Raw genomic sequence first — 20,289 nt, 5'->3', positions numbered from 1 at the left:
AGAATAGAGAGGATGAAGTGAATTTAACGGATGATGTGCTTAAAGTGTTGAAATGTTACAGGACAACGAAGAATTAGAATCATGAAGCCCGATAAGGGGGTGGGTAGTCTGATGGATCATTGGGACTACACTAACAGGATGGTTGAAATTTTGAGCCAGCCAAATAGATATCAGATAGCAACAAGGAATGAAATGAATATCTGGTATAGTAAAATTGATCACTATTTGGAGGACAACTTGATGCAAGGTGTCATAGACCTGGATTTATATAAATTTTTGAGGGTACCCAAACCTGTAATTCCTGAGGTTTTGGGATACCCAAGATACATAAGAATGCACAAAACCCCACTGAGGCCTATTGTTACCTCCCAATGCTCTAAGACTCAAACATTGGCAATATTCAGATAATAAACTCAAACCATTTTATAACTACTATCCCCATATATTAATTGATTCATGGGATTTTTGGAGAAATTTAACGTTATTCCCTATGATGACAACGATGGGTTTATTACTATAGATGTTAAAGATCTTTTTTCAGTAATACCCCATAGTACTGGACTTAAATGGTTTGAGGAAAAGTTAATTGAGTTTAAATTCTTAAATAACATTGATTTTAGATTGGTATTAGAATATATTGAGGTAGTTTTGAAGAATAACTTCATTTATTTTCAGGGGGACATATATCATCAGGTTGGGGGTGTTGCCATGGGTTCAGCCTGTGCCCCAATCTATGCAAATATCATAATGCTCTACTGGGAATGTGAATTTGTATTTAAATCTAAATTTTGGAGTTATATAAAACAATATTTCCGATTCTTGGATGATATTTTTATTGTTTGGAACGGCGATATAGCACTGATTGAGGAATTTATAAAATATATACATGGGACTACTAACTTTTTAGAGTTTACGTATCAATACAACATAGAATATGCTAACTACCTTGATGTAACTATAACTAAGAATAGAGTAGACAAGGTATACCAATCAAGGGTATATAGGAAAAGTTGTTTTTCAAACACCTATGTTCACTTCCAAAGTGACCACCCCTTATATTTGAAAAGGAACATTATTAAGGGGCAAATGGTCAGAGCTTCTAGGATGACTAGTGACAACAAAGAGTGTAGGTGTGAAATGGATAAAATACAAAGTTTCTTTATGGAAAGAGGTTACCCAGTAGAATTAATTAAGAATGTAAAAAGGGAAGTAATGAGAAAACGGAATACAGAATATTCCCCCTTATTAAAAGGTGATGTGACCGTGTCAAACAATAGGAAAGGTACAAATGTAAACATTAGTAATGAAGAAATTCCTAGATTGATTTTTACCACAAAGGATGTGAATGGATACAAAAGGGAATACATGAAATTTGGAACTTTTTTTCCAACATGACCAATAGTTTATCTGTCTTTCAACAACCATTAAGATTTACATATAGGAAAAACCTAAATTTTAAAAAATTATTTGAAAAGAAAAATTTGGCAGAAAAAGGGGTGATAAACAAGATTGGAACACATAAATGTGGTAGATGTGGGCAATGTTCATTTATTTCAGGCAAGAAAGAAATAACTCTTAAAGGATGTGAAGGTATGCTCAGGGTTAAAGGGTATTTTACATGTAACACCAAGGGGGTGGTATATCTTGCCTACTGTGTGTCCTGTGGATTATATTATGTGGGCAAGACTGAACGCCAACTTAGAAAACGTATTTATGAGCACATGAGAGACATTACCAGAAAAAATGAGAACAATGCCCTATTTAGACACACAAATGTTTGTGAAAAAGCCAATTTTAAATTTTGGGTACTAGAAGAAGTAAAAAAGAATGATAGAGGCGGAGATTGGGAATCCCTATTAGAGTATAGAGAATTAATCTGGCAGCTTAAATTGGATGCTTGTGGACCTAAAGGGATGAATGACCATCTCTCTATAAAACCAGCCTTAAAACTTTTGGCAAATAACCCCAAATAACAAAACAAATAGAATGGAAATGGATATAAGAATATATATAATGGAATTAGTAACATAGACAAACACAAACTCACATAAAATAAACCCCTGTGTCCAAAAATACATATTTTATAGTATACAGTATATATTTTATATATATTTTTTATAGTATATTTTTTATAGTATATTTTATAGTGTAATATTTTATATACAGTCAATTATTAAATTAAATTATATATTGACTATTCAATAAATTTATATGTGTTTTTAAATAAGGAATAATACAATGTATATAAAGGTTGAAACTACAATGGTCAAGTGAATTTTTGTTGACAAATGGAACTATTTATTCACATGTATTTCTATGTATTTTTGATGCATTTACATCCATTGTTATTATTGTCATTATTTTAGCACCTTGCACTTTATATTTATATTTATATTTATATTTATATATTATATGTATATATATTTATAATTGCATTTATATTTATATTTATATTTAACATTATCTAATGTTGATTCTGTTCATGACTGGATTTACACTAACTAATGAATATTTTGATATTCACATGTAGTGAATATATATCATTTTATAACAACACCATTTCTATGTATGGTTAGACATTTTTTATGTATAACAAGTAAAGCATTTATTAGGACCTAAATAACAACAGGCAAACAAAGGGTTACATTTTTGGGAGCATGACATTAATTAATTGTGAATTTATTAGCCAACCAATAAGGGTTCATACTTTGAATATAAAAGACAGTTGGTTTTTATAGTAAATTGTGATTCTGATGAAGATTTTTTTACAAATACGAAAGCGCGCTCAATCACCAGCATTTTATTTATGTCAGTGTTTGGTTTTGTGAATTTTTGTGGCATTAAAACGAAGGATTAATTTGCAGCCTGTTATTCCTTACGAATGCTTTGTGGAATATTCAAGTGACTGTTGGAGGACAGCCCTTTATGGTACAGCGACGGAGGTTTTTTCCTATTCTATATTTATAAAGTGTTGATACATATGGCTAAGAGGGATGGTGTGTGTCTATAATTTGTCTTTTTCCTTGACTACTTGTAGTGCTGTGGGTTATTTTAGCTTCATTCAAAGTTTTTGATTTTTTAACTTGGATGTATGTGGCACAGTAGTCATGAAATTTGGGGATTATTTGTTACATATACATATTTTTGATCAAGGGTTGTCTTGTATAACAGTATTTATTTTTTAAAAAAGTTATTTGAATTTTATGAGTATGAATAACATGTGGTTGAAGCACTGTGAATAGTATACACAACAGCATGACAGGTTAGGTTAAAGTAGACGCTGTTGCTTTAAACAGAAATGCTGATTAGGTTTAATACATTCAATCTGGAGGATGTTTTGGCGGTTTTTTTAGTATTTAAGCAACAGCTTTTGCTATTGTACTTTGTTCTGATGAAGTGTATTTGTATACATGAAAGCGCTTAACAAATCGTGTTAAGACTTGTGTTTGGAGCAATAAATTGTTTTAAAGAAATTTTGTGGATCGTGGTTTTATCCTTGGGTTACTGGCTGCTTTTTTTTTTGGACAATTGTTGAACCCGTGGATACTTTTGGTGTAAGATTAATAGATTGATTAATATTAGCTTCCGAAGATACCTTAGGCAGAAAGGATGGATTGATCCTGAGGTAAACTCTATCCTGATGGAAGGCTAAATACGGCGGTTTAACACAGAGAGCCTGAAGCTCAGAGACCCTTTTAGCTGAAGTAATGGCCACCAGGAAGGCCGTCTTCCAAGAGAGGTATTTAAGATCAACTGTAGCCACCGGCTCAAAAGGGGGGCTTGTCAAGGCCTGTAGAACCAAAGATAAATCCCATGGGGGTACTACCTCCCTGACCGGAGGTCTGAGAAGGAAGGTACCCTGGAGGAAAGCTTTACAAAGCTTGGAAGTAATTAGAGGGCCCGATTTATGCCCTACATGATAATGCGAAATCGCTGCTAGTTGTACCTTGACTGTAGAGCAGCTAACCCCCTGATGAAAAAGGGTAGTTAGAAAATCCAAAACCGATGTAAGAGGCGCCGTGAAAGGATCTAAGTGATGGTGCTCCGCCCAGATGGAGAAACGTTTCCACTTACTCCAATAGACCCTTCTGGTGGAAGGTTTATGTGCTGCTACTAGGATGGCTTTGACTGGTGAGGAGATTCTGGGAGTCCTTATTAGGAGTGGAACTGGAGCAACCAAGCCGTCAGCTTGAGGTTGACCAGGTTGGGGGTCGGAAGACCCAGAGGGTGAGTAATGAGATCTGGGAGGGGATCCAGAATCCAGGGTGGATGAATCAAATGAGACCACAGGTACGGGAACCATGTTTGACGAGGCCAGAATGGGGCAATGAGGATCATTTTGCTCCCCAGCCGACTGGCTTTCTGTAAGAGTTTCAGCATCATGGGCAATGGAGGATAAGCGTAAAGGAGACTGGGAGGCCAAGCATGTACTAGAGAGTCTCTCGGGGACTCCCCCTGAGGGGGGATTAGAGCAAAGTAACTGTTGCATTTGGTATTTGAAGGAGAGGCAAAAAGATCGCAACAGGGTTGCCCCCATTGGGCAAATATTTGTTTTGCTACTAGAGGATTGAGAGACCATTCGTATGGAGTCAGAATCAAACGACTGAGTCTGTCTGCTAGGATGTTGGACCATCCCGGAATGTGCGTTGCAATGAGAAAGCGGTTGGTGGATATCGCCCATTCCCACACTCTCATGGCCTCGTGACAAAGAGGATAAGACCTGGTTCCCCCCTGTTTGTTGATGTACCAGACAACTGACATGTTGTCCGTTTGTACTGCAATCGTCCCAATCGGAAGAAGGCTGTGAAGTGCCTGCAACGTCAAAAGCACCGCCCTCATATCTAGGACAGTGATATGCAAGGAGGTCTCTATGTCGTTCCACGTGCCTTGGACCATTCTGCCTGAATAGTGCCCCCCCCCCACCCCAGGCGAGAGGCATCCATGGTCACTGTGGCGACGGGGGAAGGCATCGAGAATGGTCGTCCCGTGTGAAGGCTCGGGGACCGGAGCCACCACACAAGCGACCCTCTGCAAGTCCTGCTTAGGGGAAAAGGATGGGACAGGGGGTTGCGAGACAGGGACCATTGCACCTGGAGGGTCCACTGCAGGACCCTCATATTTAGACGGGCTAGGGGCAGCAGAGGAATTGCTGCCGCCATGGACCCTAGAGCCCTCAGGATCAATTCCGCCGGTGGAGCAGGAAGTTGGAGAATGGCCTGAACATGCAACCTCATGTTCTGAAGCCGATCAGGAGTCAGGAAAGCAAGCATTAGTCCGGAATCCAATCTCGCCCCTATGAAATCTATTACCTGTGTAGGAGCCAGAGAGGATTTGGCCATGTTGACAGTCAACCCTAGGCGTGGAGCAAGATTGAGGAAATAATCCCTGCCTGAACAGAGCAGATGCCTTGTTGGGGCGATGAGGAGCCAGTCGTCCAGGTACGGAAAGACCTGAATTCCCTGAAGCCTCAGTTGGGCCGCTATAACCGCCAAGACTTTGGTGAACACCCTGGGGGCTGAGGTGAGACCTAAGGGGAGGGCCCTGAACTGAAAGTGACTGGCTCCCAGCCAGAAGCGGAGGAACCTCCTGGAACGTCTGTCCACAAGAATGTGGTAGTACACATCCTTGAGGTCTATTGAGCACATCCAGTCGTTCTCCCGTAACAGGGGGAGAATAGATTGTAGCATGACCATCCAGAACTTTTCTTTGGGTACTTCCAGGTTCAAGAGAGAGAGGTCGAGGATGGACCTCAAGTCCCCCGTCTTTTTTGGCACCAGAAAGAACCTGGAGTAAAACTCTGATCCGAGCTGATCTGGGGGGACGGGTTGGATGGCTCTTTTTTGTAAAAGCTGCTGAATTTCTGTAGCAGCCGCCTCCCTCTGACTGGGTGGTATGTCGGGGAGGCTTCTGATTTTGGGGGTTACAATAAAGGGAATTTGGTAACCTCTGGATATGATGCGAAGCACCCAGCGATCTGTTGTTATGGACTCCCACATTGCTAGGTGCTTCGAAAGACGCCCCTCGACTGCCTCCAGAGTGGAGCAGCCAGGCAACCCCTCAGGGGTTCTGCGTGGGCCTCTCAGATAAGGGTTCTCTGGACCCAAAATTTCTGGGACCCCCTCTGCCTCTAGGGCGGCGTCCTCCCTGTCCTCCTCTGCCACGAGAGGACTGGTTGTCCGAAGCAGACTGGGACTGATGTGATTTCCGGAATGTAGCGTGACCATCCAGAACTTTTCTTTGGGTACTTCCAGGTTCAAGAGAGAGAGGTCGAGGATGGACCTCAAGTCCCCCGTCTTTTTTGGCACCAGAAAGAACCTGGAGTAAAACTCTGATCCGAGCTGATCTGGGGGGACGGGTTGGATGGCTCTTTTTTGTAAAAGCTGCTGAATTTCTGTAGCAGCCGCCTCCCTCTGACTGGGTGGTATGTCGGGGAGGCTTCTGATTTTGGGGGTTACAATAAAGGGAATTTGGTAACCTCTGGATATGATGCGAAGCACCCAGCGATCTGTTGTTATGGACTCCCACATTGCTAGGTGCTTCGAAAGACGCCCCTCGACTGCCTCCAGAGTGGAGCAGCCAGGCAACCCCTCAGGGGTTCTGCGTGGGCCTCTCAGATAAGGGTTCTCTGGACCCAAAATTTCTGGGACCCCCTCTGCCTCTAGGGCGGCGTCCTCCCTGTCCTCCTCTGCCACGAGAGGACTGGTTGTCCGAAGCAGACTGGGACTGATGTGATTTCCGGAACCACATCTTCTTCTGACCCTTTTGGTTCTTAGAAAAACCTCTGGGGAGCAGAGAAGCGGACTCCGACGGCAGACAATGTCTTCCCGTTTTTCTCGCTCTGGACTAAAGTGTCGCGAACGGTTTTGCCAAACAATGCAGAACCATCAAAGGGGGCATTCGCGAATGACACCTTAAAGGGTTCCGAGAAGTCACAATGTTGGAGCCAGGCTTGGCGTCTCATTACCAGGCCGGCTCCGCCTGCTCTAGCAGCTCCTTCCGTGGCATGAGACAAGAGCTGCATAGAGGTGTTAGAAACGGAACATAGAGTGGACATTCGGGAGGAGTACAGCTGCTTGTCCCCTTCCGACATGGACTCTGGGGGGGGGCAACGTATTCTTTTATTAGATCTCGCTGCATCTGGATAACGTGTGCCATATAGTTCAGCCCCCTCATGGAGAAGGTTGCTGAACTGAAGACCTGCTTCCCAAGGCGGTCCATCGCTCGAGACTCCTTGCTCGGTGGGTGGACCGCCGAGCTCTCCTGAGCCAACTCCCTCTTGGTGGCCGCCGCCACCAACATGGCATCCACGGGGGGACCTCTGCTCCAGTGGGTTCTTTCTGCAGGGGGACTCAGGATCCTATCTGGGCGCTTGGGGACTGGCTCTACAGTGTCCGGCTCCTTCCAAGCCCTGGTGGAAATAAGGTCCACGAGGGGGTCGGGGGGAGGGGACACCCAAGAGGTAGATGGCCCTGCTTCGAACGCCTCTAAGAATACGGACTCATCGGAGGAAGCCTTGGGGGCAGACCACCCTCCCCTAATCCTGAGCATTTCCATGATGTCTCCAAAGGAGACATCCTCGGGGGGTGACCTTGGGGAGCCTTCCCCTTCATCTAAGTCCATATCTTCCGTAAGGGACTCGGGGGAGTCCACGTGCCTCCTCTTACACTTAGCCTTGTGAGGAACCTCCTCGGGGGGGCTGTGCGAGGAAGTCTCACCAGCAATGTCACATTCCAAAGGAACACCCAGAGGCGCTGAAGCAGGCTGCCCCGAAAGCCGGGTGATGGGAGCCTGAACCAGCTGAGAGGGAGTGCAGGGGGGAGCCGAAGCCAGGACCGGAGGCCCGGATGCACTCAACAGTGCCCTCTCCACCAGAGCAAAAGCCGAGGGGGAGCCACTCTCGATAGGATCCGAGAGTCGACTCCCACTCGGATCCGAAGCGGGGACCGGATCCAGGGCCGAGACCCTCGGATCTCAAAGACCCGTGTGCTCCGACCGGGACGGAGCCAAAGTCACACCGAATCCCTCGGATCCGAAGCTCAGTCCACGGCTCCGAGAGGTCGGATCCGACAAGTTCGAGGGACCAGTCAGAGTCGAAGTAACCAGTACTATCGGCTCCGACCCACCCCCGGATCCAACGCGGCTTGGCTCTGAATGCTCCAAACCCGGAAAGCGGGTCAAAGAAGGAGCAATTGGAGCAAAAAATGGGGTCAAGCTCCCCCCCGGAGGGGGGAGGCAAGAGCACTCCCATCTGCAGCTGGGCCCGGATGAACCTCCTCATCATCCGGTCCATGTCTGCATCTGACATGCTAAAAGTGGACCTCGAAGAGGCCACCGAGGCAGACCTAGAGTGCCGCCTCAATGACCTCGACGGGGACCGGGTCCCCTTCTCCCCAGGTCCCGGTGAGAAACAAGGGGACCGGAGCCGAGGAGGAGGCGATCCAGAAGCTCTGGAAGGAGAAGCCCGTTTGGCGGGCGGGGCCGAGGAGGAGTCCTCGGCCCGCCACTTATGGTGGTTCTCTTTCCGTTTGGCTTTCCAGGCCTCCCTCTCCTCTGGAGCTGAAGCGGGAGGTTGAGTCCCGACCGGAGGGAGGGAGGCAGGGGTGGCTGCCAGTAAGGGCTGGGTAGCGGCCACAGAAGCACCGGAGGCCGGAGCCAAATCCGGGGGCAAAAGGCCCGCCAGAATTAGCTTTGACCTCCGGTCCTTAAGTGCCCTGGGGTTGAACGCCACGCAAATCGCACATCCCGAGGAGAGGTGTTCAACCCCAAGGCACCTAACGCACCGGGTGTGAACATCCGCCGGTGAAAGCTTATGGCCACACTTGGTGCACTTTGAAAAGATGGCTTTAGGGGCCTCCGACATGGTAACATGGAAACACACTCACCAGGCCCCTACACACACCACAAACACACACTACGACCAGTGAGGGTAGGGAGGAAAAATAACCGCAAAATAAAATAAATAGAGAGAGATATAGGGCTATGGGGTACCTAAACACTCGCTCTCACTCACACGAAGAAAAAGATAGAAATAGGAAAAAAATTTTTCTCACAAAACTTCACTCAGTAGCAGGAGCTCTAAATTCAGCTTGTAGCTTGAAGAACGGCAAACTGGATCTGGGGTCAGTCAGGGTTGGCAGGGGATTATGGGTAAAGGGAGGCGCTAGGAGCTCGGATCTATGCTGTGGTAGAAATTGCCGGCTCGGATCCGAGATCGGATGCGTATCCCAAAGGTTGCTGACAAATGAAGTGCCTACTTCAGATCTAATATTCCCTGCTGAAAGCTGACTGCTTCTTCCCAAAATTTCTTAAGCTCCATAGTAGCAGTTTTAGGTGGAATATAAATACACAACAGTGTAATCCTCCTCCCTTGCTAGTGGCCCCTTACTACCACAAATCTACCATTATATTTTTTCCTCTTCTATCACTATTGGAACTTCTATAGAAATCAGTATAGGTACTCCCCTTTTCCTTTGTCGTTGATACTCTGCTGAATATCCATCCTGAAATCCTTTATCAAATTCACATGTTCACTTCTTTCCAAATGTATCTCCTGTAGCACTGCTACTTGTAGTCTGCATTTCTTAATATAATTCAATACTCTAACCTTTTTGTGAGGCCATTCACTTTCCAAGATAATACAGATAGTGCAGCCATTAAGATAAAACGTTATTATTCCCACCTATTATATGACTGCTTTTATAAATCACTATTTCCAGTTTTGCGTTAACATGCATCCACTAATGTTTTGCAGGTTGATTTTTTCTTGTCATCTCCATTTGAACCTATGTCAAATATTACAAGATTTAATGAAAGCCCTCAAACAAAAAACTAAATACAGTTTCAGAACACCCACATTATGTATTAATTAGAAGTTATATATTACCATAACTTGGCATCTGTGTTGTTCATTGTCATTCTTCCTCACTGATGGGTTACGGATCCAACTCAGCAGCATTCACAAGAGTTAGGATTTGAATCTCAAGCTCTGCCCTCTACACATAATGCCCTGCTCCAACCCCAACTCCTCAGATCAAGTTTGCTGCCTACTGCCAACTGAGTTATAGACAGGACATACAGAAGAGAAAACTGAGACTCAAACCTGGAACATGAGTCTTCGAATGATATCCAAATATCCTTTTAGGAGTGACAAGGCCGGGGTATGGGTGGGAGGGGAAGGTGAGGAAGAATGAAAATGGACAACACAAATGCTAAGTTATGATAAGTACATAACTTCTAAATCTGATGTTGTCCTTTTCATTCTTCCTATTCACAACGTCTCCTCTGGTTGATAAAAATATGCGCCTATGTACAAGACAATTGGGACTAAAAATATTTTAACTGCTTGTATCTTGAAATCCATGTCCATATAGCAAAGTTTCCATTTTCTAATTTTTTTGTATTGTCTCTTGTTTAGTCTCTTCCCAAATATCCTTAGCTGCCACAGATCAGCTCTTTCTGCTGGTATGATTGCATCTTTACTAATACCATTCTTAGCTACTTTCTCATGGCCAGGTTTGGAGCGTACCCATAATGTGCCATTTCAATTAAATTGTGCTGCTGTATACTAATCCAGTTACTTACTTGTGCTTTCATAAATTTAACACAACCTGTTCTTTCCAATTTCTCTGGTACTGCAGAACATCTAGATTTTCTCTGCGTGCTCGGTCCTCTAACTCCTAACATTTTTTGAAACACCTCTTCTTGAGCAGTCTCATACTCACTCAGCCTTTTCTTCATTTTGATTTTTGCAGTATCAGTTCATCTGAATAACTGTTTAAAGCTTCTTCCATTTTTTTTTCTAACCTTTGGTTAACTGAGCTGATATACTCCTTCAATGTTTCATTTATTTTTATCAGCTCTCTGAGGACATTTGATTTATTTTTTCCTCTAAATTACTGATAGCCATCTGTTTTACCAAAGCTGGAGCTTGAACTGCTTTTTACTGAACAGTTGCAGGATTTTTCCCAGTCCGTATTTTCTCTTCCCCTTTTCTAGTTGATTTTCTTTCTGGCACCACGAGTTTCTGCATTGCTGGCATCCAGGCAGTGTACTTATTAGCCAGTAAATACAACCCAAAGGTGATCCACAAGTTTATTTATAGCAAATTCTCTTCCTCGGACATCTCGGCCGTAGCCTTCAAGGAGAATTTCATCAAGGTAGTACTGAGGGGTTAAAAGGTACAGTGCTGGAAAAAGTGAATGTCTCTCATTTTGATGTTAATAATCTTAAAAAAACAGTTATTGCTTAAAGAGACTATTTATATTTTAAAGTTTGGCACTTTTTACCCATGAATTGGAGGGTATTAATTTAATTATTTTATTGTTTTATTGTACTAGCTTGATAAAAAAAAATTTGAAGTGGATAACTGATTAATTGTTTAATTATTGTTTGTTAGTATATAAAATGTGTGTGCTCCTATGGTTCTTTACTCCTTGAAGGCTACGGCCGAGACGTCAGAGGAAGAGAATTTGCTATAAATAAACTTGTGGATCACCATTAGGTTGTACTTGCTGTTTTTTCTGTTCAGTGGTTGCTGTTGTACTTATTAGCCAGTAACTGAATTTTACTAAAACTGGCAGAATTACTGGCCCTTATAAATAAGTTTCATATTTCACACTGCAAGAGCTAAAATTAAACTGCTGGTCGGTGTGCAGTCTATTTTCAACTTCTCAGAAAGCCTATTTTCAACTTGTCTTATTACTTTAATATCCTATGTTATTTTTCCCCTCATTTTTTTCATATTACAGTGTATGCCCCCCCATCATAACTGCTACACTTAAATCTTTATCTTCTCAATTTAAAACAAATCATATTCCTGAACACATACCAATCCCTAATAACCATATATTTTTTATCCCGTATTGCCTTAATTATCTTCTTTTTCTTTCGTCACAAGTCTCATATCTAACAAACATGCACCCTCCATATTTATTTTCTATACCATTCAGTCACTAACATAGCTCTAGTATCATTTGTAATGTTATTTACATTTAGTGCTAATATTCCAACCGGGAAAAGCCGAAAGATACAACAACAACATTCCTAAGCAATTATTTTCCTTTTTGTCTTCTTATGTCCAGTTTTTACTTTTATTTTTCTTTTCCATCTTATACCCTCCCTCCAACTGAATTATCAATGTATTCTTGTTTGTCTCCTGTCTCAAATTACTCTCTTTTCTTTCTTCACTTCCAACTGCTGCATATCTGGTTTTAACATGCACTGTAATAGTTTTTCTTTGTAAAACATTTCCTACCACATTCCCATCTTCCTTCTTCTTACATTTTCTTCCTCAGTTATCCACAATAATACTTTCTCTACCAATATTTTCAGTTATCTTATTATGAGATTGTCTTTCTTCGGATATACTCTCCTCTCTTTCTTCTTCTAACCTTTTCTTTTGTTGTATAGGACAGTCAAACCCAAAATACCCATGTTTATTGCATTTTCTACATTTAGGCCTACATTTTTTTGTGGTAGGTTCACTTTCCACATATTGACCACATTTTCTTTAGTATTACACCAAATGCATCCCATCCCCACAAAACTATCATGCTTTAGGTTGACCCCAATACCTCACTGTTTCAATTTTCCATTCCAAATTATGTCTGAAATATGCTGTATTTTCCCTCACAGATATCCACTGACACTTATACCTCTTAACTCCGTTCCAAGCATTTCTTTCATCATACAGTTTTTAATATCATGCACCTTATTTACAGACAAAAAAGGTCTTTAACTCAATTTCCTCTATGTCAGATGTTCTGAATGGCAGATTTATTTATTTTTCCAAACTTCAGTCCCAAGTTCTTAAACATATATTCATTCCATGGTGCAAATGAGCTATTTTTCTCTACTTCATTCATAATTTTTCAAGCAAAGTAAAAGTTTCAAAAATAACCTTGCAAAAGTCTTCATCTGTGTGTATTAATGCTGTTATGCCCTGTACTTTAGACATCAAAGGTTAAAAAAAAATACTGTCCATGTCTTCATGTTTGTAATAGTGTCACTTGTCTTGGTTTTGATTCTTACCACACATCTTTTCGGGTTCAGACCTTGCTTTCTTTCAGCTTTAACCATAGCATCTTTCTTTCCTTTGCTTACCATTTCTACATATGAAAAGGATGTCTTACAGTTCACACCACCACCCTGTAACAGGAGCATGCTTTTAAAACCAGCTACTCTGCTGGCCAAACATACCATCATGGTGCTGTCATCACCTTATGGTAATCCACCTCCTTTTCCCCGATTCATCTGGCAGCACCTTTTCTGTTTCCTCTCAGCATGTGATCCACCAAAATACTTTAAATTACTTCCTTATCACCCTTTGGGTCATCTCGATCCATCAGCCTTTGGGTCATCTCGATTCATCATCTCCATCAATACAGGAGTTTCTAGGCCTTCCTCCAATTCTGTAACAACAATCTCATCTCTTACAGAATCTGTATGTGATAGTTCATTATTGTGCAGAACTTCATGCTCAGCTTGCTTCTTCCTTTCCTCCTCAGTCTTGGAAAAACTAATAATTTAGCAGCAGCCCTTTGCTACCACCTAGTAGCCACAAAAGAGTAGGGGAAATTCCCTAGTACTCTGGCCAAATTTCCTCTAGTCAGTATGAACACCACCTCAGGTCTCCCCCCAAAAAAAGGACAAAGTCTTAGTGTGACTAACCCAGTAAACAAAGAGTAAATAAATATATTTTGTTTGACCAAATGCTGTTACATGCAAATTTATACACAAGAGGAAAAACAAGAAAAAGATGCACAAAATTCTTGCAGATAGTTTATATATGTAGTACTTGAAAATAGAGCTCAAAAAAGTGCACAGTTACATTTCCAGATAAGGCTGAGGTATTTTCTTATAGCTACCTTGAAGAATTTGAGATTTGTAGCCATTTACAAAAGATAGAGGTAAGCTGATACACAACTCAGATACAGCTGCAGAGAAATGAAAGTTCCCCATATTGGCTGTTAGCAGATTGTCTTTAAAAAAAAAAGGTGCATCATTCCAAGCTTTGCAAACTCAAGATTGACGTGGAGGACCAATACATCAATAAAAATAGCAGAAGTGACAGAATTACTGAAAATGATACCAAAGAACTCAGAAAAAGAAAATAAAAAATGACAATGGAGAATTCTGAATTGAGTAAAGAAAATTTTGGTAGAGACAGAGTAAAGGAGATATAAGTGATGGAATATCAGTCTCCAAAAAGGTCATACCATATTTGTGGACAGATGGAAAGAGTTACAACACATAGCTATAAATGTAAACCCACAAGAAAACACAAGAAGTGATATAACTTGCACTTTTTACAGCCAGATGATTCAGAAGGCAAAGAACAGTGTCTTGACCTGATGTGATTAGAAGATATTCACAATCAATAAAAAAATGATTAGGAACTTCTGACTCACATACAGAATGTGATATACCTCAGAATGAGGACACATATTGTTGGAATCAGTAAAAGCAAGATGAAACACAGAGCTGCAATGATAATGTAATTTTTGAAGTTAATAATATTTGCCAAAAATGCATCTACACTAGGTGGATATAATGAAAATACACTACAAAAGGAATAACACCCAAAGGAAGTCCTGTGGCTACAGGATATGAGGACGCTTGCCAAAAAGAACTTGTAAAACACTGACCAATGTATGCTTCAGAATATTTTCATCTCCTTTCAGTCATAATGTATCAAAAGTAGTGTGAAAGTCCATTCCATGGACACCACGTCTGCATTTTTGCAAGGTATTGAACTCTCTTGTATTGTTTATGTCTGTCCCCTCCTGTGGCAAAATGTGTGGCACTCGTGTAAACTGGCATACAGAAATATCAGTCTACTGGTATAACAAGATGGAAGACATCATTGTTAATTCATGAAGAAGATTCTCACAGCTTGACACTGTGTTCACTGGCGTACTTGCCTGCCACGTAGTTGACTCTGAAAGGGGCAACTTGCTTTATGTGGAAATGGACTTGGCTATTACTGATATAAATGTACTGGTACACCAACAGAGGTACATAAAACAACTTTCACTCTATCCTCATGGATTCATCAAGGCCTGTGAAGTGGGACGTCCAATTAATCCATCCGAGTTGTTCTTACTTAGGTTGAAAACAGGACAAACATCTCTCAGTTATCTTTGGTAGTTCCTATATGACATCCAGAACAGAGCATGCTATTGTACACTCTGTTCATGAAACAAATAAAACTATTCAGAAAATCCATTCTGCACAAGGAGATTTAAAATTTCAAGCTCTGGAGAAAGGCAAATCCCTGAAACTAGTTGTCATTATATGGAAACCTACCTGATGGTGGCATTCAAGGGGGACATTTCATTGTTTTTATGAAAGAACAGGGACAATGTTCACCCCTTTGCTGGCAGTCCAAAAGAGTTAGAAACGTGGTACATGGTACTCTCACATGAGAAACACATGTCATATCATGTTAGATAGACTTGACAATGCACTCTTTCTAACAACACTATATTCTGAACTCACAATCCAAGACATGGCATACCTCAAATATCCTGTGTCACAGATAACTATTCTTTGGCAGGAGCAATTAACTCTACAAAACTCATCACAGGAAAAAAAGGCTTTATCTTGACAAAAAAAGCAACTGGTAGACTACCAAGAATGATGCTTCCTCCCTTGGAATCTAAAGATACATGAAGGATATAAGGAATTATGCCTCATTGAAAATGTTAACTTATGTTTTTTTTTTTCCCTTTACAGAGAGATGGGGAGATTGAGAAGTCTTTAGTTACACAATTTGGGAATTTTACAACAGCATCTGTTTTGTTTGAGACTGTACCATCAGATATAACAGTTTTCTTTTTTTTTTTTTTAACAGACTCTGCCTCTAAGGCAATGTCTCTCCATTTCTGCAGCAGTTTTAGTCATGGAGCTGAATGTATGCATCACTATTAAGATTCTTTTATTGCACAATTAAATTCCATGTGTCTTGAAAACTAATTTGTTTGACGTTTTCAGTCCCTGCTGATTTGGAGTTATGAGCAGCATTGCAACATTAAACCTGCACCTGGCTATGTGAAAATTAACCTCTCAGAATGTGAGAAGCACTTTATAGTCTACCATCTGATAAATCTGGAATTAGAAAAACATTTTTCAAAGTCTAGGATACCACAGAAGATTGCATATGGACCATTCGAACAGAAGTCTGAGAGTCTGCACACAAAAAGTATTTGCCACACATATTCTTTTAACAATTTGCTCAGAGTAAATGCCGTATATGCTATTTTTGCAGTCTGCCCAGAAAATATGATTTCTTCTCAGGGAAAGGGATTTGCACTGCACATATCTCTCAACTGTCCAGATTTTTGCCTCATACCCTTGGACTATTCCTTACAAAATATGAGGTTTTCTGGTAAATCAATGATGACTAAATTCACTAAATAATGACAGACACTAAGATTCAGAATTCATGTCCACCAGAAAATCTATGGTAACACAAGCCCTTTTATACTAGCAACTTTCTGAGTTTATAAGAGCAATATTTAAAATTTGTCCTTATTTCTATGCCACTGTCCCCCATTACTTTTGGCTCTGTCCAGATATTTTGGCTAAGAGCTTGAGAGGTATGGGACTGCACAACAGAAATGACGAATCAGTACAAACAATTTTCTTCAGTGGAGTATGGAAATCCAGCGCTACCCTATTAAAGTGATTTTCCTTGTAAACTGATGAAGCAGAGTGATAATGTTTATAGGTAGCTAGAACAGCAACCTTTACAATGGGTTCTACAGGAGGGTTTACCCTGAGCTTCAACAGTTCCCTGCTATAGACAGGCATTAAGTACTTTCCTGAGAGACAGTAGGAAACTTAGACCACGACATAGTATCCTTCGTCATCTTCAGGAGCCCTTCAGGTGTGTGCAATACAGCGGGAAGTCAGCACAAAACAAAAAACTACTGGCTGACAGAGAGAAAGCAAACTGAGACAGAGAGGCATGTGCAAACACTGTGAGAGTGAAACCATCAGCAAGACAAACTGATATCAACGTAAAAATGTATTGGTAAAAGCAAAGTTTTCAGGTATAACTACCCTTCTTCAGTGCAAGATAAAACACAAACTTCAATGCAACATTTAAATACCAATCACAATCAATCATTCAATTAAGCACAGCCAACAGAAATACAATATTAATCATATTCAACAATTCAAAGTTTCACCCTAAAAATAGAGTCATAAAATCACTTTAAATGTGACCTTCTGTCTTTAAGTACAGGTTTTAATCTATTCATCTTGTTGATACCTGGAAAACATCTGCTTGCAAGAGTGTGATCCATTCATATTCTTTCAATTGTAATTTATTGTTTAAATCACCCCCTCTAATAGTCTTTTGAACACTGGTCAATACTCTAAAGTTAAAACTGTGTAACTCCCCATTTTCATTCGCACGTTGTGCAAGTGAATTAGTTGGACTATTTCTTCTTATGTCGGATTTGTGTTCAATTATTCTGCATCTAAGGTGTCTACTGCACTTTCCCACATAAAACGCCGGACAAATCTGACATACTGCCAAAAACACATTACAGGAGTTACATCTAGCAAAACATCTGAGGCTATATATTTTGCCACTAATAGGATGGACAAAGTCATACATATATGTTGGTGTGGGGGGGGGGGGGTTACAGGAAATGGCCTTCTCCCTGCAAAGCAAAGGAGAACAGTGATGTTCAACATTCACTGTTTTCAGTTTCGTACTTTTTTGCAATTCTGAGATCCCCTGTTAAAAGTCTTAGGCTTACAATAATGAGCAGTTTTAAACTTCTTACTGTTCAGAAAATACATAATGATACGAAACATGTTACTCTATTAACATTTTAACTGAATTTGAATCATATTTAAAAACTTTCCTGATTTTCGGCTTTTGACCCACCCCATTATTGTAACTTTGTGCAGAATTCTTAAGCAGAAAAGTTGAGAAGTATGCTTGAATATAAAGTTACTGTGTTATACTAATCAAGAAACAATGAAGAGATTAATGCTACAGACTTTCTGAAAGATTTCTAAATGCATTTCAATTAGGTTTTATTTCTGAAGTATGCTGCAGTCCAGATCAAATGATTTTGAAGTTAGCAAACTACTACTACTTCTTCCTGCTTTATTATGGATAGAAGGAAGAAATTACTAAGATCTTCTAAAACAGCAAAATTATGTTTAGGAAAATTTAAACTGCTTACTAGACAAATTTTAAAATATCTGGACATCTTTTCAGTACACTGTACCACAAACTCTGCTAAGCGGATTTACCCAAATATGTTATACAACAGCAACAGACCACAGTAATCAAAAGCAAAATTTACATTTGTGGAAGCATAACGGTTACTAAATAATCTAACTCCAAGGCTGTGTTACCCTGAAGCAAAAGCAATAATTGGCTTAAATGGCAAACTAAGTATTCCTTCTATCATGAATGGAGAAGAACCTTAAAGTTAAAAAGTTTTTGCAAGGGCAGTATGGGGGTCTAGGGAGCATTTTTCCATGCAGGAAACATTTGTAGTACAACTTTCTAGGTTTAAGTTAATTTTGGTTTAATATTTTTAACTTTTAAAATTGTTATCGTTAGTGAATTTTTGAGAGAGATGATCCATTAATGACAGATGAACTTGGGTGCAATCATGTCTTAATTACCAGTAAGAATCACCTGCTTGATTCTTTGCCTCTCTGTAGCAAGGTGCCATTTTGTGCAGTTGGTCAAGAAAATGTTTTCAAAATCAACTGCAGATGGAGGTATGACCACTGAGCTGTAAGCCTACAGACAGCTCTTACTTGCAGAAAATTCTTTGCACTGACTGCCAGGTATGAAGACATTTCTGCAAGGAACATGATCTGAGAAAAGCACAGTTGAGCTGTCTCTTGATTAAAATATGTACTACCAAGGTACAATGTTAGTACACCGGACTCCAGAAGACAAGTACTGGGTTTGAGATTTGTGAGTTCAAACTATGTCTGGCAGTTGCCGCAGAGGGTTAAGGTTGTAACCTGTAGCTCCTGTGGTACAGGGTTTGATTCTCTCAGCTGTCAAATGCCTAATGTGTAACCTTGAGCAAGTCACTTAACCAGACATTGCTTGGGGACAACTGGGAATTCGGTCTAGGCTTCTCAATGGCCCCTGGGTTGCAACCCTAGTAATTACCTATAAACCTGAAATTAGAAACAGATACTCATACCAGCCATTAAAGAGCCAAATACTGTATTGCTAACAATGCCAGTGAAATAATCTTAGGAGGAGAGTGGAAACTGGTGATGACTACTACTTCAGAAAGAGATTAGTCTAGATAGCAGAGGCCAAAGAGTATCCCTCACTACCGTGCCTGTGAGTCAGGTGATAAGCTGTGACAAATCCAGGTGTCATACTCACAATGCAAGAGGAAGGGGCCAGTAAAAGTGCATAGATTGCTGGTGAAGCAGAGGACTTCAAAGATGAGACAGGTCAGGAGTCAACAAGCACTTTCCTCATTATTCTTTGTACCTGCCAGCCTTGTGCAAACAATCATTCCACTGAATGCCTCTGAGTGGTGCTGATTCCTTTCTCCTCCTCAAAACTTCATCTGTGATACACACCAGGTGCCATGTAATTAAGTTTTAAGATCTGACCAGTGACCTTCACTGGTGCTGCTGAGTTGCTGGCACCAGCTGCTGCTGGAAGCATCCTGAAAGGCCCAAGTAAAACATGCAAAGCAAGTGATGGTTCTCCTTTGACAACTAGCAACAAAATGGGCACTTAATAATTATTGGAAGACTAGGTCTAGATGTTTATTTCAGCATGGAATTATGCTTAGTTTTCTGTAAGAGACTGATAAAATACAGTCACACACGTCCTTAAGTCATTTTAGACTAGATGCCAAGCATAAAAATATTACCCCTTTGCATAGATCCACATAAATAAGCTCTGGAAACACAAATACTCAAACAAATAATGATAACCTTTAATTCCCAAATTAATGAAGGTAGCACAGTAAACATGCAGAAAATCTTACCTTTATTTCTTAAGTATTTGATCATTAGAAGCAGAAAACATAACAGAATACTGACTCCAATAATACACAGGATAAGCCAATACATCTGAAGTTGTTCTACATAAAAAAAACACAAAAATATTGTAAAAAATTGGGTAACAATATAAACACAAGCTACATAAGATACATAAAATGAAAATTATGTACTCAGTATAATTAATGATGGTCTAGAAATAGTCTCTTCATTAAGTCAAATTTTAGGACCTGTATGAAGACACCAGACCCTGGGAAAAAATAAACTTTC

General features: G+C 40.6%; 1 protein-coding gene across 1 annotated transcript in view; it reads right to left on the bottom strand.

The window, feature by feature from the left end:
• IL17RA (interleukin 17 receptor A) overlaps positions 1 to 20,289 on the bottom strand; it is a 786,505-nt gene that overhangs the window by 90,585 nt on the left and 675,631 nt on the right. Inside the window, exon 12 of the mRNA XM_044087525.1 lies at positions 20,007 to 20,102. Coding sequence (XP_043943460.1) covers positions 20,007 to 20,102 — 96 coding nt within the window. The remainder of the gene's footprint in view (positions 1 to 20,006; positions 20,103 to 20,289) is intronic.

This window comes from Protopterus annectens, chromosome 11.part0, assembly GCF_019279795.1.
Source record: "Protopterus annectens isolate FY-2018-M chromosome 11.part0, PAN1.0, whole genome shotgun sequence".
NCBI classification, from domain to species: domain Eukaryota; kingdom Metazoa; phylum Chordata; order Ceratodontiformes; family Protopteridae; genus Protopterus; species Protopterus annectens.
Note: the sequence above shows the minus strand (reverse complement) of the source record. Positions and strands in the feature narration are given on the sequence as shown.